The following is a 25951-nucleotide window of genomic DNA, read 5'->3' on the forward strand; positions in this document are numbered from 1 at the left end:
AAGGAATGAGAATTTTTACCTGGAAAATAGAATTGAACGTGGTGCATAGAGAAGTAAAAATTTAGGGATTCTCTGTTGAGAGTATTTGATAGAAAAAAAAAAAAGGTGACAAACAGGTTTTGAGAGCAAAGTTTAGCAGAAGAGATGATTAGGGTATATATATATTTCAAGAGTTCTATTAGGTGTAGAATGGAAATAGAGTTATTATTGAACTGGGTTGTTCAGATTGCAGATATATATTTAATTTCAAAAATAATATATATATCTAAAAATAAATAAGCAGACCATCTAATAAAATATATATATTTTTTTATAAATATATTAAATTATTATTAGCTAATTAAAATAAAATAATAATAAATAATAAATGTATATGGGTTTTTACAATCATGCCACCCACAAACGGAAATAGGCATGCCTCCAAGATGTATTCAATAGTAAAGGTCCCCAAAATCCCCAAAACCCTGCAAGGAAGCCAATTCCCATGCTGATATAGAATGGTGGTATTTCAAATCCATGCCTTTCAACTTCTTCAATGATCTTTTTATTGCCTCCTAACTTCTTGTCTCTACAGTTTTTATTTTCATATGATTTATCTTCCCAGCAAGTGTTTGCAAGAAGTGGTCCGCAGAGGTCATGATTACCCAGATGTGTTGCAGCATCAAATGTTAAGAATTGATTCCGCGAAGGAATTTTTCCTGATAACTTGTTATAAGACAAATTTAGATATGCAAGAAAGGATAAGTTGGACATGCTAGTTGGGATGGCATGCGAAAGCTGATTCTTTGATAAATTCAAAGCTTCTAATGATCTAATGGCACCAATATCACTAGGAATAGTTCCTGTCAATTGATTGTTTGATAGATTCAAATATACCAATCCACCTAGCTCAGCCACTCTTCCTGGGATCTCTCCAAATAAATAATTAGATGAAAGATCCACCATCCGAAATGGCTGTTCATACCGATTAAATAGTTCATCACGCCTTTGTGAGTCTAACCACATCAGCTTCGGCAATTCATCTTTTGTATATGAAGCGTAATCATAATAACGGGAAGAACGATCTGCCTCCTTCTCTGCAATTACCAGGAAATTGTTGATGCACCCTGGAATTCTTCCTGATAGTGAATTGAAAGAAAGATAACTATGTATTTCAACTCGCAAAGCTGCAGTGGTATATTTCCTTCAAACATATTGTCGCGTAACAAAAGAACATGCAGGTTCTTTAAACGTTCCCCCAACCATGCAGGGATGGTTCCGGATAGTGCACTGTGCCGAAGATTCAGGCAAAACAAACTGGTGCAGTTCCTCAAGGAATTAGGTACCTCACCATGAAAGTTATTATCGGCCAATGTCAAAACCTTGAGGTGAACTAAATGTCCTATTGAGTCGAGGATTTGGCCAGACGACATGTTCAATCCCACATCCAGAAAAACCATATTTTGCCCATATGTCCAGCAATTTGGAAGCGATCCTGATAGAGCATTTTCAGACAAGTGAAGAGGAAGCAGGGCATTATTTACATTCAGCAGATCACAGATGGAAGAAATTGGTCCAGAAAATGCATTCCCAGCAAGTACTAGTGACTCCATTTTGAGGGGGAAATGAGGCCAGGTACCACTAAACTGGTTTTAACTCAAATCCAGAGTCAACAGAGTTGCTGTTGGTGATAAATCTTGCAGTCTCCCTCTGAGTTTATTGTGAGCAAGATTCAAGTGCTTCATCGACTGAGAGAGATCCCAGAACCAATTGGGTATTGTGTCTGAAATACTTGCACGAGAAATATCCATTTTCGAAAATTTCTTTTGGTTTTGGGGCCACTGGGGAAATTTTGGACCCATTTGGCACGACTGCAAACCTAGAGTCTCAAGTTGAAAAGAAGGAATCCAATTTGAACCGACATTTAGAATTTACTCATTTTTAGACAAGTCAAGTACTCGCAAGCTACTAAATTTCTGTAAATGAACCTCTGTGATCAAACCTTGCAAGGAATTTGAGGCCACTTCCAAGACTACTAGTTCTGAAAGTTGTGGAAGGATTCTTTCTAAAGAATCATTCAACTTATTGTAGGACAGATGGAGTTCTCTCAATGGTGAATGTTTAATGTGTTGCAGTTCTTGAGTCAGACCAAGAGTTGCTGGTACTGAACCTTGAAGACTATAATGCCAGATCAAGAACAACAAGAGATGTCATGTTCCCAGAATAATGTGGAATTGAACCATGAAGATTATTGCATGAGAAATCAAGCACAGCAATTGAGGTAAATTTGACAAAAGCAACAGGAATGGAGCCGTGCAATTGGCATCTTGTGAGACTCAGATAGTGAAGAGCATGACTACTTTCAACCAACCAAGCCAATTAACCGCACCGCTAAGATCTACACCCCCCAAATCAAGGACTTCCAGGGAAGAAAGACCCGAAAGCCAGTCTAGATTATTGGCCTTAAGGAAAAAGATGTTGCCACTTAAGTCAAGAGACTGTAAACTAAAATTTCCAAGATGATCAGGGACAATCCCTTTGAAATTGGCAATAGATAAATTGAGATACTTCAATTTAGAAAGAGAACCAATGAACTCAGGAATTGGCATTTGCTTGAAATCAATCAAACTCAAGTCTATATAACTCAAATATGGCAATCCAAGCAGGGATTCCGTCAACTGACCTTGCACTACCTCAGAAGAATTATAACGACGGAGATCAAGGGTGATGACATGGCCTGCTCTGTTGTTGCATCCAACTCCACTCCATTTGCAGCAATCTTCATCAGCTACCCATGATGAGAAACGATTGGAAGGATTAGTAAATCCTTCTTTAAACATTAGAAGAGCTTCCTTCTCGCTATCAATGCACTAGAACTTCAATTCTGCAATAATCCAGCTGTGCTCAATGCCTCGCATTACCAGAAATGAAAACCAAGTGACTAGCATGGTCAGAAGTTCACAGAATTTACTTCCCATGGTAAAGAACACAAAAATTTTGGAAACTAAGTGCAGTGCTGTGACTCCAAAAAGAAAGAAAGAACGGATTTTAATTCTTGCTATTTTTTTATGACAAGGTGTGAATTAATTAATGGACGGTTCTTAGATGTAGAAATGCTTGTGGACAAGGGTACGTGTTGACTTAAAATGGATTTTAATTCTTACTATTTGTTTATGATAAGGTATGAATTAATTTAATGGTCTCTCTTAGATGTAGAAATGCTTGGAGCTTTATAATAAGATTCTAAAGAAAAAAATTGCCACTGCAGAGAAATTTCCACAGTTTGATTTGAATAAAAATGTCACCATAAAGAGTGCTGGAAACGGTAATGTTCTGCTAAAACCAAATACGGTATTGACTTGAGGTTTCATGAATGATTATTCATTGCATTCAATAAACATACTTCCTCATTTATATAGAAATGGGATTTATCATCCATATTTCACGAAGAATCAATTTTCATGTCTGTGAGAAATTACTACAGCCCGTGTTTGGCATTGAGTTTTAGAGCCTGAAACTATTTTTCTGAATAAAAGTACAATTTTAGATGTTGTTGAGAAAAGCAATTTGGAAAAAACTGTTTTGTTATTTAGTGTTTTTATGATTAAAACTGATCAAATTTAATTTTTAATTATTTTTTAACACTCTCTAACTAGTATATTTAAAAAAGTGATTTTCTTCACAACAATTTCAACAGCAATGCCAAACAAGATCTAAATCTATCATAGAGTGCACTGTAAAATTTTTCAAAATTCATTAATGACTCCAAATTTGTGACAAATATTTTGTGTCTCTAATTTGTCTTCTTTTTTTAAAAAAAAAATTATTTTATTGAATACAACTCAACGTGAAATTTAACTTAGATATGAAATAAGCATGCGAAAAAATTACATTAAACGATCGCATAATCAATATACATGGTATTTATCCTTATAACATACAAAATAATTATTAAATAACAAAATCTACATGTAAATATAAAAGTCTTGATTTCACATGCCAGGGGAAAGAAATCACAACCTGTAAATGCATTAAAAAGAGGATTTGTCAAAGTATTTGTCTGAATTTATAAATTGATTTGATCAATTTATAAAATTTAAAAATAAATTTATTTATTTATTTACATTTAAGCTTACAAGTTGAGCTTATAAATAAAAAAAAAATTAATAATAATAATAAACAAAGAAAAACTAACTTTTCATTTGATACTTATAAATCATATATTTATAAGTTAGTTTGATAAAATATTTTAGCATATTATCCTCTTTTAATTTTTAAAATTTCACCGTATATCTCATTTAATATTTTTTTAATAATTTAAGAATAAATGTGTTTATAAGCTCTTCTTACTAAACGTGTTAATTATTTATCAACCATTTATAAATGCTTTAATCAAATATGCAATTATTTCAATTTTTTAAATGCTTATAAATGTATAAGTTAAGTCAAATACCCTCTAAGTATCTTTGAGTTTAACTTGTAATAAATTAGGATAGGTGGAAAAAATTGTGCTAGAAGCACTTGTGAAATACCTTTTTCCCTCTTATCCAATGATATGGTTGGGCAAGTCAATTTATAGTAAAACAAAAAATGTAATATATTGCTAATGCAAAGAAGTTACCACAGCATGGTTTTTTCAAAATTTCCACAATGGCATTATAACTTATCAGCTCTTTTGCATACAAGTCAAGCACTATATAGGATCTAAACAATGGTGGACGGCCATAAAGCAGCTCTATGGTTGGCTTTGCTCTCTTTATCATTTTTTATGTTTGTGTGATTCATGTGTAATACTTCTGCAGCGTGGAATTGACCCTGTTAGGTAATCAACCAGCAGCCTCTACAGCCTCTTCAATTTCAAATCATGCCGTCTCTTCGGTGGAACGTGATAGACAGAAGATAGACTTATATTACAAAATACCCATGATCCAAGTCAAGTCTATAATATCAGTGTATGCTTATAATAAATAATTAAATTTCTAAAACTCAAATGGATTCTAAAGTTCAATTCCAAGCTCATCTGTTACGTTCAAAATAGATTTGAATCTGTTAATGTCAAATTTTCTCTCTATTAAGAGATCTAATTTTGATGGTTACTTGGTTAGCAATGGCACTCATAAAAAGACTAGCCAACTCAAATATTTTTTTAATACTATTAGATCTTCACATCAAGATAATTATTCTTTTCTATATAAATATTTTAAATTTATTTATATAAAATTCTAGTAATATGAATTTTAAATTTATATTTTATTTTTATTTAATAAAAGCTCTCTTATTTTCTTAAAAAGAAAAAAATAGCTTATTTGCTTTTGGAATAAAAAAGGCTAACACAAATTCAATACATCTGTTGGCTAACGCAAAGATGAATATTTGAAGTGGTGCGATTCCTGAATCAGATTGAAGATTGTTGGCTTGAGCTTGACCCAATAAAAATTGAGTGAAATTGATATTTTAATAATAATTTTTAAATAATATGAGTAATTTAATTTATTTATATTATGCTATCAATTTATGTTTAAAAATATATAATGTTACAGCCAGAAAACTAAAGTAATTAGCTCGCTAACTTGTCATGCGGCTTGTCTTTGAAACTTTCTCTGAAGTCTGGTTACAGCAACGATCACCCGAACATAAATCTGGTCAATCAGGTTACCCAAGCAGCGGAAATAAGCATGCCTCCAGGACGTCTTTAGTAATAAAGGTCCCCAAAATCCCCAAAAACCAACAATGAAGCCAAGTACCATGCTCATATAGAATGGAGGTATGTGTAATCCATGCCCTGTTTCTGCTTCCAATTCTCTGCCTACATCCTTGTCAATACAGTTTGGATCTTCATATGATTTATCTTCTGAGCAATTGTACGCAAGGGGAGGTCCACAGAGGTTGTGATTCCCCTGATATGTTACTGCATCAAATGTGTCGAACTGTTTACCTGAAGGAATTGATCCTGACAACCTGTTATGCGACAGATCTAAACATGAAAGAAACAACAAGTCTGTCATGTTGGTTGGAATGCTGCATGAAAGCTGATTTCTTGATAAATCAAGAGACTCCATATAGCCCATTGCACCAATGTTTGGCGGGATTGCCCCCATTAAATTATTTCTTGACAGGTTCAAGGAAATCAATCCTATTAGGCTTGTAATTCCTTGAGGAATTTCCCCAGTTAAACCATTTGAAGAAAGATCTAGTAACTTCACATATTGAAGAACTTTGCGGAAGTGAAATTGACGCCCTTTTGCTGTCAAGATCACATCCTCTATGTAGGCAGTGTAAGGATCATATATGTAAGAACGAACAGTTTCCCGCTCAGCCATGGCCTTGAAATTATCCACACAACGTGGAATCTCTCCTGACAAATAATTTGAAGAAAGGTCCAGGATTTTCAGGGATTCTAGGAGGCACACCTGCACGGGGATGTGCCCCTTAAAAGCATTTGAACTCAAGCCAAGAATCATCAGCTTTAACAGATTTTCACCAATCCATTCTGGTATTTCTCCAGAAAGTCTGTTCTGCCCAAGATCTAGAACAATCAAACTAGTGCACTTCTTCAAGGATGAAGGAATCTTCCCAGTTAGACCATTATGATCAAATCTCAAAGAATTGAGCTGTAACAGATGCCCGATCGACTCGGGGATTTTTCCAGTCAGATTATTGCTTGCTAAATTTAAAATCACCAAATTTTTCCCATGAGTCCAACAGTCTGGAATCTGTCCTGATAAAGTATTATTCGAAACATCCAGATATCTCACTGAATTATTTACCTTCAACATTTCACATAAGCGGAAGATTGGTCCAGAAAAAGAATTTCCAGCTAGAAACACTTTACTGATGCTGGAAGAGAGAAGAGGAAGAGGACCTGATAGTTTATTCAAACTCAAATCTATGGTTGACAACTTTATTTTTGATGATAAATCCGGCACAGTTCCAGTAAGGACGTTGGAAGAAAGATTCACATGTCTTATCTTTGAGGAGAGATTCCAAAACCAGTCTGGCACAGCATCAGAAATTCCATTCATTGAGATGTCAATGGAAGAAAAGTGCTTTTGAGTTCGGAGCCATTGTGGAAATTGTGGCCCCAGTTTGCAAGAATTTAGACCTATGCGCTCTAATTGAAATGAAGGAGCCCAGCTTGAGCTAACATTCAATGTCAAATTGTTACCAGAAAAGTCTAGCACTTGCAAGTTGCTGAAGTCCAGTAATTCAGCATCAGTGACAACACCCTCCAAGGAATTCCAAGAAACATCTAAGACATGTATTCGTGAAAGTTTTGGAAGAATTTTCTGCAAACTCCCATTCAGTTGGTTGTGATAAAGATACAACTCTCTCAAGGACGAAAATTCTTTAGATTGATTTTTTTGAGAGATCATACCCAAAGTTGTTGGTATAGGACCTTCAAGATTGTTCTCTGAAAGGTCGAGTACAATCAAAGAAGTCATGTTTCCAAAAGCTTCAGGAATGGAACCATGAAACTCATTTCTTCTTAGATATAGGAAAACAAGACTCTGGTCAATTTCAAAAAGCCAATCGGGTATTGTGCCATTAAGACTGTTAAATGAAAGATCCAGGATTTTCAGAGAAGTGAAATTCACGCGTGGTAGAGATTGAGGAAGGTTATGAAGCTTGCAAGCAAATAAGTTCAACTCAATGAGAGAAGAAAGCATATTAATTGCATCAAGCCAATTTACTGAATTGCTGAGATCAACACCACTCAAATCAAGAAATTTCAAGGGAGAAAGATGATAAAGCCAATTAAGGTTATTTACTCTCAAAGAATAGCCATTGCCACTCAAATCAAGAGAGACCAAGTGTGAGAGATTTCCAAGCTGATCAGGAATAATTCCCTTGAAATTGGCATTAGTTAAGTTGACGTATTTTAAGTTAGACAGAGAACCGATGAACTCAGGAATTTGTATTTGAAGGAAATCATTCAAGCTCAAGTCTAGATAACTCATATATGGCAAGTCAAGCAAAGATTCCCTCAACTGACCTTGCATGGCCTCAGATGAATCTGAGCTGTGGAGATCAAGAGTAATGACATGGCCTGTTTCATTTTCGCATCTCACTCCTCTCCATTTGCAGCAATCTTCTTCTGGTACCCACGAAGAGAAGCGATCCAAATGACCGTGAAAACCTTCTTTGAAGTTTTGAAGAGCTTTCTGCTCGCTATCTATGCACTGGACCTTCAACGCTGCAACGCCCAAACTGTATTCAGTGGTTACCATGAACACATATGTAACGAAAATGAACATGGTTACAAGTTCATGTAGTATACTTGCCATGATCAACACAATCAACTGCTAAATTTTGAAACTTCAAAAGAAAGTATGTTCGCAAATGCAAGGCAATCAGCGTAGATGAAGAATTCTTATGATCAATGGTCTAACTAACAAGTATTTGCTTCCATATTTCTTAGAAACTTCAGCCTTCGACCATATATGAGAAAGTATGCGAAGACTTCACCCTTAACTCTAAAGATCTCTATCAATGTGCAATAAAGTTTAGAAAAAATAGGCCCTTAATTTTTAATTCTTTTTTACTTTCCAATAGATTTTCTTAGTCTAAGATACTATTTGTTTAGGACCAAATAGTCTGGTCTGAGATACTATTCTTAGTCTAAGATACTATTCTTAGTCTAAGAGTATAAATAGTCTGGTCTTACCTATAAGGATGACAAAAAGAAAATGCTTGGAGCTTTACATTTATAATAATAATAATAATTAAACAAATGAAAACCGCAAAATTTTTAAGAGACTATGTCACCATCAGAGATGACTTTGAAGAAAGTCTTGCAGATGAGGCCACATTTGCTTTGCAGAATGGAATTGATAATGAACATGATAAATATTCATATTCTACTATTTAGCTCATGAGATAACAATAACTATTCCATTATATCTGAGTTATTAACAGACCTCTGGAACTAAACTTACAAATTTTGAAGTAGTAAGAACCAAAATATATATTATAAAAGGCTTCAAGGGATTTTTTTTTTTTTTTTTTGATTCTGCAACTTTATTGTAGAATAAAAGAAGAAGAAATTGCACAGCATTATTGTTTTACCAATTTCCACCAATGGCTAGCTTGTAACTTTTCAGCTTTTCATTAAACAAGAGAAGTGGATAGCCATTAAAGAGCTCTATGGTTGCATTGCTCTAATTTGATCCTTATGACCTAATGAACTAGTAGCACTCTACAGCCTCTTCAATTTCAGAAAGAAGACAACCTTCTCACTGTTTCTACCAACATTCTGCTTAAATATTTTAAATGAACTCTGCTGTCACGTTATCCTTTACCATAATCATTTTCACAAGGAAACTATAGGCTCTTATCTCTGCAAAATAAAGAAAGTCCATACAAAGGACTAAAAAAGCAAAGTTGGCTTCAACTCAACACAAATTTGGTTTCCATACACTTAACATACAGATCACATGATTGAGAAACAAAAACTTGGAGAAATTACTAGCTTTCCTTTTATCAATACCGTGAAAAAAAACAAAGAAAAATTATCTATACTGCGATGGAGGAGCTGTGGCTCCATCTGAAAATACAAATCCACTCTAAAGCAAGATTTTACTGACTTCTTGTGTCCTTCCATCACTTAGGTCCTTGTGGTTGTGAACTCTGAAACTTCCTCTGTAGTCTGGCCACTGCAACCACTACCCCAACATAAATCTGATCAATCATGCTACCCACAAAGCGGAAATAGGCATGCATCCAAGATGTATTCAGTAGTAAAGGTCCCCAAAATCCCCAAAACCCTGCAAGGAAGCCAATTCCCATGCTGATATAGAATGGTGGTACTTCAAATTCATGCCTTTCAACTTCTTCAATGCTCTTGTTATTGCCTCCTAACTTATTGTCTCTACAGTTTTTATCTTCATATGATTTATCTTCCAAGCAAGTGTTTGCAAGAAGTGGTCCACAGAGGTCAGGATTACCCAGATATGTTGTAGCATCAGATGTTAGGAATTGATTCCATGAAGTAGTTTTTCCTCATAACTTGTTATAAGACAAACTTTGATATGCAAGAAAGGATAAGTTGGACATGCTAGTTGGGATGGCACACGAAAGCTGATTCTTTGATAAATACAAAGCTTCTAATGATCTAATGGCACCAATATCACTAGGAATGGCTCCTGTCAATTGATTGTTTGATAGATTCAAATATACCAATCCAACTAGCTCAGTCACTTCTCCTGGGATCTGTCCAAATAAATAATTAGATGAAAGATCCATGATCCGAAATGGCTGTTCATGCCGATTAAATAGTTGATCACGCCTTGTGAGTCTAACCACATCAGCTTCTGCAATTCATCTTTTGCATATGAAGCGTAATCATAATAACGGGAAGAACGATCTGCTTCCTTCTCTGCAATTACCAGGAAATTGTTGATGAACCTTGGAATTCTTCCTGATAGTGAATTGAAAGAAAGGTCTAAGATAACTATGCATTTCAACTCGCAAAGCTGCAGTGGTATATTTCCTTCAAATTCTCTAAACTTTCCCCCAACCATGCAGGGATGGTTCCGGAGAGTGCATTGTGCCGAAGATTCAGGTAAAACAAACTTGTGCAGTTCCTCAAGGAATTAGGTACCTCACCATGAAAGTTATTCTCGGCCAATGTCCAAACCTTGAGGTGAACTAAATGTCCTATTGAGTCAGGGATTTTGGCCAGACAACATGTTATATCCCAAATCCAGAAAAACCATATTTTGCCCATATGTCCAGCAATTTGGAAGCGATCCTGATAGAGCATTTTCAGACAAGTCAAGACGACGTAGGGCATTATTTACATTCAGCAGATCACATATGGGAGAAATTGGTCCGGAAAATGCATTCCCAGCTAGCACTGGTGACTCCATTTTGAGGGGGAAATGAGGCAAGGTACCACTAAACAGGTTGTAACTCAAATCCAGAGTCAACAGAGATGCTGTTGGTGATAAATCTGGTAGTCTCCCTCTGAGTTTATTGTGAGCAAGATTCAAGTGCTTCATCGACAGAGAAACATCCCAAAACCAATTGGGTGTAGTGTCTGAAATGCTTGCACAAGAAATATCCATTTTCAAAACTTTCTTTTGGTTTTGGAGCCACTGGGGAAATTTTGGACCCATATGGCACGACTGCAAACCTAGAGTCTCAAGTTGAAAAGAAGGAATCCAATTTGAACCCGCATTTAGAATTAACTCAGTTTTAGACAAGTCAAGTACTCGCAAGCCACTAAATTTCCGTAAATGAACCTCTGTGATCAAACCTTGCAAGGAATTTGAAGCCACTTCCAAGACAACTAGTTCTGAAAGTTGTGGAAGGATTCTTTCTAAAGAACCATTCAACTTATTGGAGGACAGATGGAGTTCTCTCAATGGTGAATGTTTAATGTTTTGCAGTTCCTGAATCAGACCAAGAATTGCTGGTACTGAACCTTCAAGACTATTGAATGCGAGATCAAGAACAACAAGAGATGTCATGTTCCCAAAATTATGTGGAATTGAACCATGGAGATTGTTGTAGGAGAAATCAAGCACAGCAAGTGATGTAAAGTTGACAAAAGCATCAGGAATGGAACCGTGCAATTGGCATCTTGTGAGACTCAGATAGTGAAGAGTATGACTACTTTCAACCAACCAATTGGATATGGGAGAATTAAAGCTATTATAAGAGAGGCAGAGAACTTTCAAAGAAGTAAAATTCACAAACGATAAAGATTGTTGAAGGATTTTAAGTTGACAAAAGAAAAAACTCAGATCAATCAGAGAAGGTAACATATTGATTGCATCTAGCCAATTAACTGCACTGCTAAGATCTACACCACCCAAATCAAGGACTTCCAGGGAAGAAAGACCTGAAAGCCGTCTAGATTATTGGCCTTGAGAGAAAAGCTGTTGCCACTTAAGTCAAGAGACTGTAAACTAGACAAATTTCCAAGATGATCAGGGACAATCCCTTTTAAATTGGCATTTGATAAATTGAGATACTTCACTTTAGAAAGAGAACCAATGAACTCAGGAATTGGCATTTGCTTGAAATCAATCAAACTCAAGTCTATATACCTCAAATATGGCAATCCAAGCAGGGATTCCCTCAACTGACCTTGCACTACCTCAGAAGAATTATAACTATGGAGATCAAGGGTGAGGACATGGCCTGTTCTGTTCTGGCATCCAACTCCACTCCATTTGCAGCAAGCTTCATCAGCTACCCATGATGAGAAACGATTGGAAGGATTAGTAAATCCTACTTTAAACATTACAAGAGCTTCCCGCTCGTTATCAATGCATTGGAGCTTCAATTCTGCAACAACCCAGTTGTGCTCAATGCCTAGCATTACCAGAAATGAAAACCAAGTGACTAGCATGGTCAGAAGTTCGCAGAATTTACTTCCCATGATCAAGAACACAAGAAATTTGGAAATTAAGTGCAGTCTTGTGACTCCAAAATGAAAGAAAGAACGGATTTTAATTCTTACTATTTGTTTATGACAAGGTATGAATTAATTAATGGACTGTTGTTAGATGTAGAAATGCATGGAGCTTTATAATAAGATTTTAAAGAGAAAATAAATTGCCATTGCAGAGAAATTTCCGCAGTATGATTGTAAAGAAAGATGTCACCACCATCACAGATGACTTCCATCCAAGAATGTCTTGGAAGTCAGTGTGATGTAACCTTTTTCTTATTTTCTAATGAATGAGTCTCAAATTATCCAAATTTCCATATTTTGGCATTCCCATCAGACTCCTATCACAGGAAAATTTAAAAAAAAAATTTAAAAATATATAATATCAAGATCAATTTATGACAAATGAACAACAAAAACGTGGACATGCCGGAGTGGTTATCGGGCATGACTAGAAATCATGTGGGCTCTGCCCGCGCAGGTTCGAATCCTGCTGTTCACGATTTGTTTTCCTTTTTTTTTTGTCCCCTTTTTCCTATTTTGGGGGTTCGACGCATTACCTTAATTATAAGTATTTTTCTTTTTGAGAATGATTAATTATAAAAAATTAATAAAATAAAAATTGTTACATAATTTTAAAAATAAAAATAAATAATATGTATTTCACTATAAATTTTAAAAATAAATAAATAAATATATCACGTCATATATATTTATTTTGTAAACAAAATAAATAGTATTAAATTATAAGTGAATAATTTTTAGGTTATAATTATGTTTGTATTTTGAGATATATATTGATATTTTATTATAAAATTAATTTAAAGTCTCATATATAGAATAATTTTTATTATAAATATTAAAATTACAGAGATTAAATTATTTTATGTATTAAAATTTAAAGGATTAAATAATTAATTTTTTAAAATTTAAAAATTAATATAAAATATAGTATAAAAATTAAGAATTAAATAATTAATTTTTTTAAAATTAAAAATTAAAGTATAATATAAAATAAAACTGATGATGGAATTATAAATTCCCCATTTTTAAACAATGAAATTGAATGATATTTAATTATTGGTGCATAAAATGATTATTTAAATATTTAACATTAAAAGGGGAAATTAAATTCCAAACATGCCCTTGCCACCTAATTCCAACTTGTCAATTGGAATTACACTATAAACCAATCAAAAGCAACATCAAATCACCAATACATCTGTCACAAAAGGCATAGTCTCTAAACATGATTAATCTTATTGATTAACTAATCCAAGTGGCACCTGCATAGTGGTCAACACCCTCATGTTTGCTTTCTCTTGGCCAACACTCTTTGCTTCCTAGTTACTACACAAGTGGAGCAAAAACCCAAAACAAACAAAGAATACAATAACAACAATTAAACAATCTTATATTATTGATTAATCCTAAAAGTTAAAGAAATGTCCATTACAAGTGAACACACTAGTCACACCCACATTTGAATTTCAATTGCATATGGCACCAAAGATTAAAAACAAAAAGAAAATTAACCAAAAAAAAACCAATTTATTAATTACAATTTTTTAATGGGTATAAATCAATCAAAAAATATATATAAATATAAAGTTGATGGTATCTTTAAGAGATTGACACGTGATATTTTTTTTATGATGTTACTATATAACATTTTTTTATTATATATAAATTATTTAATAGTTATTCTCTTAATACTATAACAAATTAACATGATTATAAGATAAGTTATAATATATTAATTATATATATTTATATATTTGTATTTATTATATATATATATAAATAGATTCTAATTATTTTTATTATAAAATTTTTATTAAAAATTTTGAAAGATAAAAAGTAATAAAAATAAATTATAAAATAATTAATAAAAATTTAAGATGTTATATTATTTTTATACATTAAAATTAAAATATACATATATATAAATTAAAATTATAAATGAGTGCATGCAATAGTACGAATATTTTCTCGGTATGCATTAATTAAGGTTTATTTAATATATCTTGTGTGTATGAAAAGTTATACTATCTATTTTGTTGACTTTTATCTATCATTTAATATTATTGTATGATAATTAAAAAAAATTAAATCACTTAAATTATAATAAAATTCTCTTTAATTTAATTAAATTTTTATTTATTTTACTTAATTAAAAAAGAGAGAAAATAATAAAATAAATTATAAAAAAATTATTATATCTTAATTTGTTTTAATAACAAATAATTTTAAATAAAAATAACTTTTAAAAATTGACAGATGAAAAAATAATAAATATTAATTTTTCATAAAAATAATATGTAGTAAATAAATTTTAGTGGTTAATTTATGTATTTATTAAAAAAATATATTAATTATTATCTCACCAATCCCAAACCTATTGGTTATTTCTAACTTGATTAGCCATGCACTTCACTTTATTATCTTTTTCATCATATCCAATGACCTCTCACTTTTTTATTTTTTATTTTTATTTATTTTTTAATTTTTTATACTCTCCCCCTCTCTCACTTTCCTTTTCGCCTTTGCTTCTTCTCAACGTTGGGTAGCCTAAAGAAAACCACTATTGCTGAATTCCAAACTAAAAAAATTTCAAAAATTCCAATACTATATAAATCATGTACAATTGACCAATATAAATGAGAGACGCTAACCGTTCATTTTGAAACGGTGTAGGTCCCACTTGTGATAAGAGGTTCAGATATCTCCACGTGAGAACGTGGTGCTTGGTGTATGGTAGGCGAGAAGCATAGGATATGTTGAGAGAGAAGATGCTTAAAGAAGAGTGTAGCGATTAGTGAAAGGGGAATAGAATACACGGGAATGGTGGGTTCGTGTAGTTAATGCAGAGAGGCCAATTGTCCACCATGAACACTTGTCTCTAAATCTTCCCAGTTTTTGAACCTGTTGAGAGAGAGAGATAGAGTGAAGAGGTCGTAGAGAGAGAAAGTGAGTTCTCAGTTCCCGATGCTCTTGCAATGGGGAAAGAATTGGAGCAAAATCTGCCGCAACAGCAGAGTCGTGAGAGTGGAAATAGAGGAGGAAGAGGGGGAGGTTCTTCGGGTCTTTTCTGTGAGAGATGTTCGATGGGATTATCAATAATCTCTAAGGAATTCAGTTTTAGATGTTTTTTCGCTTTAATTCTCAGTTTGTCTCTTTTGGTCTCTGGCATCTTCTGGATCCTCCCTTCCCGTACAGCTAAATTAGATGCTTTTGATGCCCAAGATGCAATTAAGCTTCGCGGTGCGTTTCTTGCCCCTCGGCTCCCACATCCCCATCCCCCTTTTTTTTTTCCAATTTTTATGTTTAGTATTTAAGTGTTTTTGTTTAATTTTAAGGGATTAGTTTGGGCATGTGGCTTACTATGGTTTGCAGTTTTTGTGTAATTAGGATTATTTTTTTTTTTATGCTTTGAGCTAATAGGTATTTGTTATTTTGTCTAGTTCTTTTGTGATAAGGTTCTATAGCTATTAGTATAATTGGGTTTTCTGCATTTTGTATTGTAATTGGTGGTGCTGGTGTTTTCAATTCAGGGGCGTGTATATTATGTTATATTGTGTTATTACTTGCGATCCCAATTTAATTTTCGCTCCTTGCTAAGTTAGCTTGGCCTTTTCTTATTCTTTTGAGGTTATGCGCATGCAGTTTTTTGCCTTTTCACTCTTTGATGAGGGATTTCTATTTTTTTGGTAATGGGTAAGCGTCTTGTTTGCCTTTTATGTTGTTGGGCTATCTATTGTTTTGATGAGATTGTTTCTGATTGTTCTAGGAATAGGTTGATCTAATTGTCTGAGACTTAGGAGAGCCTTAATTGAAAATTTTGGAGATTTGGTTCTAGTTCTATTTTATTGAAAAGTTTGTCTGTTGTTGAATCCTATCGAGAGGAAATAACATTTGAAAGGTTTGACTAATTTAGATTTTTGGGTGTTTCCATTTTTTCAGTAATTGTATGCATTAAGTTACAACGTGAATGCAAGTTGTGCCTACCCCCTTTCTTCTGAATATGATAGTATTTCAAATTTTCACTGTTGATGACTAGCTTCCAACAATGTAAGATATGCAAGGCTGATTTTAATTATACCGTGACTGAAGCAAATTTTGACCTTTTAGATCCATCAAGTTGACTCTCTGTTTGTAGATTTAGTTCAAGGTGGTTATTGCAACTTGCAGTGTTAGTTTTTTCTTCAATTGGTCATTCTTTTGTTGGGTGTAAATTGAAATCTCAAGTAGGTGAATTAGATCCATTTTGGTATTGAAGTTTCTGGTGTTCATGGGTCTTTTTTGTGGAGCATTCATGTTGCAAATTACTAAACTCTGTATCTGAGTTTATTCACTTGCTTTGTTCCATGGATCTCATATCACTTATTTCTTATTTCCAGCCACAGTACAAGCATACTTTAGACTGCAAAAGCCAGTTTCACAGCTTGTTCCACACATTGGAAGATTAGAATATGATATTAATGATGAAATAGGTGTGCCAAATGCAAAGGTATCTCTTCAAGCTTCAGCAGTTACAACCTGCGTACTCAAATTTGGTTCAAGATGAATCTAAAAACTCTCTTCTTAACAGGTGGCTATCCTATCCATGCATCAATCAGGTGCATCTAACTGGACTGATGTGGTGTTTGGTGTTCTTTCTGACTCAATAAATGCTCAAATAAATCAAGTGTCCTTGAGTGTGCTGAGGTCTTCTTTAATTGAGGTGTTCCTTCAGGAATCCAATCTGACTTTGACAATCTCAATTTTTGGGCAGCCCTCTATGTTTGAGATTTTGAAGTTTCCTGGGGGGATCACTGTAATCCCAGTGCCCTATGCTTCCCTTTGGCAGATGCCCCAGATCCTCTTTAATTTTACCCTCAATAATTCCTTAGCTGAAATACTGGATAATCTCACAGAGTTAAGGGATCAGTTGAAGTTTGGATTACAACTGAGACCATACGAGGTATTACATATTTTACTTCTTGTGTCAGCAGTTCTAGTGTCTTTTGAAAATTGAAATATGACTTTAGGTTTTATTCTCTTAATGTTTTAATGATTTGACATTTACCATACAGGATATCAATTCATATTCAAGTACAATTTCTCAATTCAACAATTATCAATGATGAATCTTTAATCAGTTGACTGAGGAAAATGGAAATTATCGTAAACTACCTAGTCAATGTTGGGTGGCCCTAGCGGGTTCTAAAATACTCAGAACCTAGTGTAAACTGTTAATTATGGATTTAAATTCTGTCTCCCGTTTTTGTGCAGAATAATAGTATTGTCACTAACACTGATAATTAGCCTTCAAGTAAGCTGCATGAGTGCTAGCCAATAAATGGTATATGATTTATGCCTGTAGAATAAGTTGAGTTTAATACTGGCTGTCTAATTTCCTTGTCCTTTTTTACCTTGTTATGCAGAATGTAGTTGTGCAAATAACAAACACAGCTGGCTCCACAATAAATCCACCAGTCACGGTTCAGGCTTCTGTCGTATCAGATCTAGGGAGCCTTTTGCCACAAAGATTGAAACAGTTAGCTCAAACAATCACAGATTCTCCTACAAAGAATCTTGGCCTGAATAACTCAGTTTTTGGTAAAGTAAAGAGTGTTATTTTATCATCATATTTAAAAGGTACACTTCATGCAAACCCTCCAACTCCTTCACCAGCTCCATCTCCAGAGCTCAGTGAGTATGCTGAACCTCCAATTTCCCCATGTCCTACTTTTTCCCCATCACCCACTCCAGCATCTTCTCCATCAGATGACATTGACTCACATGCAACAAGCCCAAAATATGGGCCACACCATTCTTTACCTCCTGTAAATTCTGCAGCACCTTCTACAGTAATAGCTGATCCTCCTCACCCATGTGGACACCAAGGTTCTCCAATATCTCCAAGCTCATCACCATCTCATTCTAACCGAAGTCCTTACTTACGTTCAGTGGATCCCCAATCACAGCTGGCCCCAGGTCTGTCTCCTGTACCTCAAGTATCTTATGGTTCCATGCCAAGGAAAGGTTCAGTATCTCAAGTACTTGCTCCATCTCCATCTGCGCCATCTCCGTCATGTAAGTTCTTGCTACCAACTAATGACTTATTTTGCCTTGCTTGCCTTACCATGATATGGATTACAGCATGAAAAATATTTGTACTTTGATGATTTTTTTCTTTCCTCATGTAAATTATGTTCTAGTAATTGTTGGTTTGGAAATGACATTAGCTGTAAAAGTGAATTGTAAATTATGACTTGTTGCTTTCTTAAACTATATTCTGTATCTTTTTTGCATGAGTTTTCCATCAGTGTAATTCATTATTTACATTTTTTTTTTCATCACATATGTTACATTGTTTATGGTTCATCAGTTATTCTCAGCTGCTGGTACCACACTATGAACAGGGAGAAACTATAACTTTCATATTCCTAATAAGAATTATGCATTTGTTAGTTATTGTTTGTGCTTCTTGTTTTTATTATTATGATGTATGGAAGCATTTGAGGATAAACAGATAGTGCAATATTGCTCTGGTCGGGGCTACCTTTTCATTGCCAATTATAAATTAAATACGTGATAAATTGTTTGTGGTTTTCTCCCCTTTATATATATAATATATATATATATTGAAGAAGAAGAATATAGATAGACTGATTGGTAGAATATGGAGCACTGACAAAGTTTGGACACAACTACATGTTTCTTTGAGTTCTAATTAAGTTGGCTCAAATTGAGAATATAAAGACCAAATGAATTGCTTAAAAAAAATTATCCTTTGTATCAGTTTCTAGGAGCACTTATAATGTATTTTTTATGATGACGCTATTAGGAGCTGTGGGAGTTTATGGAATTAATAACAAGCAATAAATAAATTTAGATGGGATACAGTCTATTGCTTGTTTTATAAATAAGTACACTAATAAATTGAGGATTTAACGTGGAATAGTGCTTTCCTGCATATGGGCAAGTTGTTGGGAAGAAAAGGAAGGAGAGGAAGAGAAGGGAAAGAAAAGAAAGAAAGGGAGGGGAAGAGGAGGGGGGGGGAAAGGTTTGGGGTGTGTGCACGACTGCATATGTAAGTGCATGTGATTGAGATGGTAGACACTATCTATTGCTATTTTTGTACTCGCACATGGGTAAATATGTGCATGCAAGTACTTTTAATTGTCCATGCGTACCCACTCCCTTTGCACATTGGGAATTGACATGAGAGGCACCACCTTCTGTTGGTTCTCTAAATATGCCCTTACCATGTGTGTGGTTTGTGCATTCATAGGAGCCTGCACACACATGAAGACTCATCCATACGCATGGTAAGCACTTTTTCGTGTTTAAGTAACAGTTTATTAGTGTCCATATTTACAATGACTTTCTGTAGCCTGTGTCCATACTTGCCCAGACCATTGGCGTGCATGTTTGTAGGCAGGTATTTCTCTAGTCAACCATGATGGAAAGTGAGCTGGAGTTTGTTAGTAAAACAAACCTTTGCAAATAGAATGCTTGTGCATGGAGTGTAAACCCAATTTTATGCAGTGAAACTACTGAAGGCCATTTGTCATTAGTGAGTTTGGTGCTGTTTTTCAAATTTATTCACAATGATTCTATGTTTTGATATGATTGGATGGCGTTGATGTTGAACTAAAATTTGCATTTTGATAATTATGCTATGATTATACTTTTCAACTTGCTTTTGTCATTATATTAATAAAGTTGCATGGTTTTGCAGCTGTAGCAGTAAGTCCTTTCTACAAGGAGATCTGGTGGTTGGGATTTTCTGGACTCTTGATCTTCCATCTTCTTTGTTGCTCACATTGACAAAAGTACATTTCTTAATCATATGGCTGGAGACAGTTTCTGAGGCATAGTTAGAAGACTTATGATACCCAGTTTTGTTCTGGCGAGAATGGTAGAAACACATATGGGAAGTTCACAAGTTCTCTTCAAAAAATTGACATAAATGTAAAGGAAACTCAAGATGAATTGTAGGTCAAAGCCAAGAAGGTGGCAGGCCTTTCATCTCACTTCTAAGTTCCTAATGTCACAGGGAAACATGAGTTTCTTATAAAGGGAACAATCCCTTACCAGTGATCAATCAAGAAGCAACTTTGTATTGCAGATTTCACGATCCTTTTCCTCTATGTCTCAAGTGTAAAAAATGGAGGTTCTTTAGTAGCATCTGCAATACAATGTTGAAGGAAAAAATTGTAAACTTCTGGAGAAATAGAATACATCTTTATATGAATTTAGCATCTTGAGATTTTAAGGTTGGTTGACAAATTGAACGTTTGATAAAAGGGAAGAAAAATCTTGTTAAAAGCCTGCTCAGAATCTAAGACCAACATCCCATGGCTGTATATTTGATTCTCAAAGAAAAATTAAAGACCACCATGTCTGCATTGAATATTTTTCAATTGAGAATACTATACCTCTCAATGTATAAACCGGTCATACTTAGAGCACTGTTTCACTCATTTGCAACGAAGAAAAAGCTTATTTTTTTTCTCATTGTTTTGATTTTGACAAGGTTTGAATTAGAGTTTACAAACAACTTTAGAATCAACTCCAGCAACTTTAATAAACTAAAGCATGTTGGTTGCAATCACAAGGCGTTGACATGGGGTGTCACCAACTCTCATTTACAATCGACGAAAGCCAAGATGAGAGCTCCGGTGGGAGTTCTGCTATGATATAAACAATTCAACTGAGATGCCTATCATTCCGCTTTCTGTTAGAGAGAGATTTAATTGGTGCCCTGTCGACAAATATTCTTCCACCATCATTTGCCAGGGACTCGTACTTCCAGGCAGGTCCAACAAGCCAAGATGTAGCAACTCCACCAAGCAATCCTCCTAACTAAAATTGTAGGTGCAACATGGAAAATTAGTTAACAAGTAAATTAAAAATAAGAACAAAGGAAAAAGACTAGGAATCTCCAAAATAACACATCTTCCATTAGAGAAAAAAAGAAATTATGCAAGCTCCTATACAAGACTGCAGACAAACGTAGCATGCAAGCTGCTACATTAGATTTGGAACTAGAATGCAGGACTTAAATGCAATTGAACTAATAGATAACATTTTTCCCTGTGAACCATCACACGATTAAGTTTAGAAAAGAAAAATCCTACAAGCATCTCCAACCTTTTTCCAATCTCTCCCTCTTCAAATCAACTTTATAAAATCTTCCAATTGGTTCCAATAACTGCTTCTAACATCAATATTAAGCAAAGATGAACCCAAAAATTTTTAAAGCTTTCATTAAAAATTTTATTATGTGCTATGCCCAACGAGTATAAGTTCCCTAATTTTAGGAAAAGAGTTCCACAGGAAAGAAGATGAGAAAGTTTAGAGGAGATTCTATGCGTGTGATACTTACATGTCCCCAGTTGTCAATGCCTCTGGACAATATACCAATAACCTGCAGGAAAGATGTGCATTACCATTGATTACAATTGCTTTCTGCATTTTTGGGTGATCACTTGACAGAATGAAGAGAACCTCCATGTAACAAGACCAAGTCTCATATCTAATTTCTATGTAACATAAACTCATGACAAATCATCCTACCAGACATGATTTAATAGGCTAAAATGAGTGGAACGTATTTGTACTGAGTCACTAACTCCCTCATGAAAGCCTTAAATCATACCATATTTAGCAAAATTATTCGTGCTATGTTTTGTAGATCCTCCTTGCTACCTCTGATCATGCCCCTATGTCTTATGACAAACACAGCAAGAGAACCAACCTACATTGAATATCCAGATGTCATATAGTAAGTTGTGAGGAAAATTATTAGCTCAAGGAACTTTTAATTAGTTGACAACATAATAGAACAGGATGCAGGGTGACCTACTAATCCAAAAATTGCTCCTGACGCACCCACAGCAGGTGCTTTACAAAACCAATAGCTCGTTGCTGAACCTGAATTTTTTGGAAGAATTTCGTTAGAATACTAGTGAGTAAGAATTTTATTTTTCTATTGCAATGGGTTTATGAATGGTTACTTGCAATTGCAGAGGTAAAGTAAATTGCAAGAAATCTCCTTGGACCGCTAAGGTTCTCAACGGTAGGACCAATAGAATTCAAAGAATAACTATTAATCTGGAAAGGAAAATTTTATTTTTAGACTTGAAAAAGGAAAATCAACCATGAATGGTGAAATTTGAAGTCAGAATACTCAGAACAGACCATGAGGTGCCCAATATTCGCATGCAAAAGGGAAGAGGTGGCCAGCCTCCAAAGTTGTCCCTTGTCGATGAGACTATTAATCTGTAAACATTATGAAATTGACCATAAAGAGCCAAATTTCAATATCAAACAGGGAACATGCCTTTTCTTTAGCTGTCTCATTGTCTAACCTTAGCTCCCCACAATAACAGCTTTCCCTGTGTAGCCATTTGTGCAACATAAACTCTGCATGCATGGATAGCTAATAAAACACTGTTTCACATGTTTTATTTATTCAGGAGTATTCTACACATTAGGAGGTAAAATATGAAGCCAACAAGCTAGGATAAATCAAAGATGAAAATAGAAATGCTAAACAGCTCCAAGGAGCTGTTGCATCAGAGCAGTGAGGAATGAACAACAGCATTTTGTCCATATTAGTGTGGTACTCACAAGACGTTAATAGCAAGAAGAACATTCGTCAATTTCCTTCCATCAATTGAATTTCTTCTGGATGTCCCAGAATGCGACGTTCCATCAATTCCACGTCCCTTTCCAGTTTCTCCACCATTGAAGAAAAATAAGCAATGTGAACATGAGGATGAAAAAAAATCATTTGAAAATTCAAGAAGATCGATTCCCTTGATTTGCGAGGCTTTTTCAAACCATAGTTCCTTCAGTCTAGGCACATGACAGAGATGAGAAAGTTTCTGTCCAACAAGAGAGATCAGGAAACAAATAACATACATACTCAATGATCAGTATGAACACATGTGACAATATCAATATGACCATTTTTTGAACCATATATGTTCTGCATATCATATTTAGTTATCAAATTCTTCAATTGAATAATGTTGTTAATTTGATAACTAAGCCTAACATAACATTACATGCGCGTAGCTTTTGAAACTAGCAATTTTCAATGCTGTCAAAAGATGTTTTAGAAAATATTATAATTTATAGCCCTATACAAAGGCTGCAAATTACTCAATTTTTCATGTTTTTTCCATTACATTACAATAATATTTCATTCATTAATCTATACAGGAAAATATATTAAATTGCAGCAAAAATCAATAGTATTTTCATTCATTAATCTATACAGGAAAATAATTTATTTAAGCAAATTGTAGCAAAATCAATTAAGTTTGGATAGGATGAAAAGTATCTTCATATCATTCTAAACAAATTACAGGAAATTTAAATTTTTTGCAAAAATTGTGAGTGTTTGAATGTAGTTTCTAAACATTCATCTTATCAGAAATAAAAAGGTTGTTCACCAAAAACTTCGAAAAAGAAATGAGTTTATAACGCCAACACAATGAGTTCAATTAAACGAAAACTTATCTTCTCTAAACTAAGATAGGAATTGGCATGATAGAAACACTAAAACAAATAAATTCCCGAACTAAAATGTATCCATAAAAAACGAGAACTTCAAATCACATTAAAAAAATAAATTCCCAAGACAAGAAACAAAATCTGCCCTTTCATTTCCCAGATTCCCTATCGGTATCTTCCATTCTTGATAAATTGGCAAAAAGAGACCATACCCAATTATACTTGGTCACAGATACAGTAATTGAATTGATGCCAGAAAAGAACCTAAAAGTCACCAAGACACACGACCCATCAAATTTAAGCTACACATGATGAGAAATACACACAGATTTGAGGGTACCCTAAAGGAGGAGTGGAGGAGAAAGCCTATGCGGAGAGAAGTGGCAGTGGAGATGAGATTAAAGGGTGATGGTCCCGGCTGCTGGAGTTGGACCCACCAGAGTGACAAAGGAGATGAAGATGATAATGATGATCCCATCAATCCCACCATTCCTGTGCCTCCAGCTTCACTGATGCCGGTGTTTGAGGCTGAACTCCCTGTACCTTCCTTACTTACGGTTTTTTAAAGTGATTTTTATTCACTTTATTTATTTATTTATTTATTTATACTTAGCTTTATTACAAGATTTTTTTAATTAAATAATATTATTTAAAAAAATTAAATAATACTATATTTAAAAAATTAAAAAATATTATTTAAAATGAAGCATAATAATAATAAATTTATTTAAACTCAAATATTAATTTATAAGATCAAAATTATGATTAAATTAAAATCAAATAAAAATCGAGTCATGTGATTTCAAATATCAGAGAATCTTAATTCGAATTTTAAGTTGCAATAATAATTAATATTTTAATATGCAAATATTTATGATAAAAACACTCTTTATTTCTCATTATAAAACTATAATTAATAATATAATTATCCCAAATAAAACTATAATTAGTACTAATCTAGCTTGCATTATTAGACTGGCTACAAACTCTCAAAGTGGCTGAGGTGCCCACACTGAAATTGGCAAAGCTTCACTTAGAAAACCATTGTAGTTGCTGCTGCTGCTATAATTCTGTCCCTTTACCATACCAAACTTTTCCTGTGCATTATCAGGGCTTGAATTTTCCTGCGGAAATCCAAAAGGAATATCATTGTTAAGTATAATATTGTTGTCAGATGCTTCAAGATGATTCACAGGATTTTCAGTACTGAAAATTCCTGACAGCAGATCAAAGTTTTCTTGGATAAACAAATCCGGATCAGGAAAATCACTGCAGCTTCCGTAATTAGGAGTAATAGTGTCTGAATTTGTGAAACCATTCCACTGCCATTTCTGATAAAAATCCTGATCAATAAAGTCAGAAGTTGAGTCCAGAAGAGAGCTTTGAGTATTAATGATCAGTTGTTTATCAGCCTGAATTGCTTTTCCCTTCTCTTCTTCTGTTCTTAGCAACTCTATTTTCTCCTTGAAACTCTTGATCTTAGCCTCTAGTTCATTCACTGAATCCATCAAAGAATCTCCCGAAAGCGAATCAAGCTGCTTGGACAAACCTGAAATCAGCCTATCAATCTTCTCTTTAATCATCTTTTTTTTCTTGTTTTCAAGCTTCATCCTCATGGATTCCAAGAAATCCAAACAGTTCGATTCTTTTTTCTCATTCTTGCCAAATCCTTTATATTTAAGGATTAAATCTCTAACACGAATTGGCTCCTCAGGCCAAACATCAACCTTCCCATCAGGACTGAAACAGACAACACAAACTTCAACGCCACACAGTGTCTGGAGCTCAAAAGCCTTCTTCATCAGAGTTGGCTTTCGCTTGTCAAAACTTTTAGCCTGAGTTGGTTTATCACCATTAATGATTTTCTTGATGAAGTTGGCTTTCCGAGGCTCTTTGCCATCGACTAGGGGCACTTTCTTGGCCTTCCTTCCCCTTTTCTTGATTCCCTGCGGTGGGTTTTCCTGTGAAAGATCCATTGAACGGGAGAACAGAATTCAGAGAAGGAGGCGCTGTTGTGTTAACACATATATAGGAAATTCTTGATCAAACCCATGT

The 25951-nt window shown here is 34.3% G+C and overlaps 6 protein-coding genes and 1 non-coding gene across 7 annotated transcripts; 2 read left to right on the forward strand and 5 right to left on the reverse strand.

Annotated features, from left to right (window-relative positions):
• Positions 1-387: 387 nt before the first annotated feature.
• LOC131173441 (receptor-like protein EIX2) lies at positions 388-1592 on the reverse strand. The gene is made up of 2 exons (XM_058135802.1): positions 1331-1592; positions 388-1118 (listed from the first exon to the last, which is right to left on the reverse strand). The coding sequence occupies exons 1-2, from the start codon at positions 1590-1592 to the stop codon at positions 388-390; spliced, it is 993 nt and encodes a 330-aa protein (XP_057991785.1).
• A 3960-nt stretch (positions 1593-5552) lies between these two features.
• Positions 5553-8207, reverse strand: LOC131173442 (receptor-like protein EIX1). The gene has a single exon (XM_058135803.1). It carries the CDS (start codon positions 8205-8207, stop codon positions 5553-5555), a length of 2655 nt encoding a protein of 884 aa, XP_057991786.1.
• A 2436-nt stretch (positions 8208-10643) lies between these two features.
• Positions 10644-11747, reverse strand: LOC131173443 (receptor-like protein EIX1). Its single transcript, XM_058135804.1, has one exon. The coding sequence runs from the start codon at positions 11745-11747 to the stop codon at positions 10644-10646; it is 1104 nt and encodes a 367-aa protein (XP_057991787.1).
• Positions 11748-12799: 1052 nt separating this feature from the next.
• TRNAS-AGA (transfer RNA serine (anticodon AGA)) lies at positions 12800-12881 on the forward strand. The gene has a single exon. It is a non-coding gene; the product is annotated as a tRNA-Ser (tRNA).
• A 2250-nt stretch (positions 12882-15131) lies between these two features.
• Positions 15132-20624, forward strand: LOC110667850 (uncharacterized). Its single transcript, XM_021828815.2, has 5 exons — positions 15132-15643; positions 16780-16889; positions 16971-17342; positions 17806-18457; positions 20109-20624. Exons 1-5 carry the CDS (start codon positions 15379-15381, stop codon positions 20195-20197), a joined length of 1488 nt encoding a protein of 495 aa, XP_021684507.2. The 5' UTR covers positions 15132-15378; the 3' UTR covers positions 20198-20624.
• A 229-nt stretch (positions 20625-20853) lies between these two features.
• LOC110667851 (RHOMBOID-like protein 10, chloroplastic) lies at positions 20854-24478 on the reverse strand. The gene is made up of 9 exons (XM_021828816.2): positions 24237-24478; positions 23006-23262; positions 22744-22798; positions 22574-22654; positions 22390-22486; positions 22239-22306; positions 22032-22130; positions 21759-21800; positions 20854-21235 (listed from the first exon to the last, which is right to left on the reverse strand). Exons 1-9 carry the CDS (start codon positions 24384-24386, stop codon positions 21080-21082), a joined length of 1005 nt encoding a protein of 334 aa, XP_021684508.2. The 5' UTR covers positions 24387-24478; the 3' UTR covers positions 20854-21079.
• A 358-nt stretch (positions 24479-24836) lies between these two features.
• Positions 24837-25872, reverse strand: LOC110667827 (agamous-like MADS-box protein AGL19). Its single transcript, XM_021828792.2, has one exon. It carries the CDS (start codon positions 25870-25872, stop codon positions 24886-24888), a length of 987 nt encoding a protein of 328 aa, XP_021684484.2. The 3' UTR covers positions 24837-24885.
• Between the last annotated feature and the right edge of the window lie 79 nt (positions 25873-25951).

Source organism: Hevea brasiliensis, chromosome 14, assembly GCF_030052815.1.
Source record: "Hevea brasiliensis isolate MT/VB/25A 57/8 chromosome 14, ASM3005281v1, whole genome shotgun sequence".
NCBI classification, from domain to species: Eukaryota; Viridiplantae; Streptophyta; class Magnoliopsida; order Malpighiales; family Euphorbiaceae; genus Hevea; species Hevea brasiliensis.

Excerpts from the sequence above, each read along its gene's own strand:
- LOC131173441 (XM_058135802.1), bottom strand. The coding sequence starts at position 1,592 with ATGGAGTCACTAGTACTTGCTGGGAATGCATTTTCTGGACCAATTTCT. Across the intron at positions 1,119-1,330 it reads GGCCGATAATAACTTTCATG|GAAGAATTCCAGGGTGCATC; the intron begins GTGAGGTACCTA and ends ATTCACTATCAG.
- LOC131173442 (XM_058135803.1), bottom strand. The coding sequence starts at position 8,207 with ATGGTAACCACTGAATACAGTTTGGGCGTTGCAGCGTTGAAGGTCCAG.
- LOC131173443 (XM_058135804.1), bottom strand. The coding sequence starts at position 11,747 with ATGTTACCTTCTCTGATTGATCTGAGTTTTTTCTTTTGTCAACTTAAA.
- LOC110667850 (XM_021828815.2), top strand. The coding sequence starts at position 15,379 with ATGGGGAAAGAATTGGAGCAAAATCTGCCGCAACAGCAGAGTCGTGAG. Across the intron at positions 15,644-16,779 it reads AGATGCAATTAAGCTTCGCG|CCACAGTACAAGCATACTTT; the intron begins GTGCGTTTCTTG and ends TCTTATTTCCAG. Across the intron at positions 17,343-17,805 it reads TACAACTGAGACCATACGAG|AATGTAGTTGTGCAAATAAC; the intron begins GTATTACATATT and ends CTTGTTATGCAG.
- LOC110667851 (XM_021828816.2), bottom strand. The coding sequence starts at position 24,386 with ATGGTGGGATTGATGGGATCATCATTATCATCTTCATCTCCTTTGTCA. Across the intron at positions 22,799-23,005 it reads CTTCTTGCTATTAACGTCTT|AGTTTATGTTGCACAAATGG; the intron begins GTGAGTACCACA and ends CCATGCATGCAG. Across the intron at positions 22,131-22,238 it reads CAGGAGCAATTTTTGGATTA|GTTGGTTCTCTTGCTGTGTT; the intron begins GTAGGTCACCCT and ends TATTCAATGTAG.
- LOC110667827 (XM_021828792.2), bottom strand. The coding sequence starts at position 25,872 with ATGGATCTTTCACAGGAAAACCCACCGCAGGGAATCAAGAAAAGGGGA.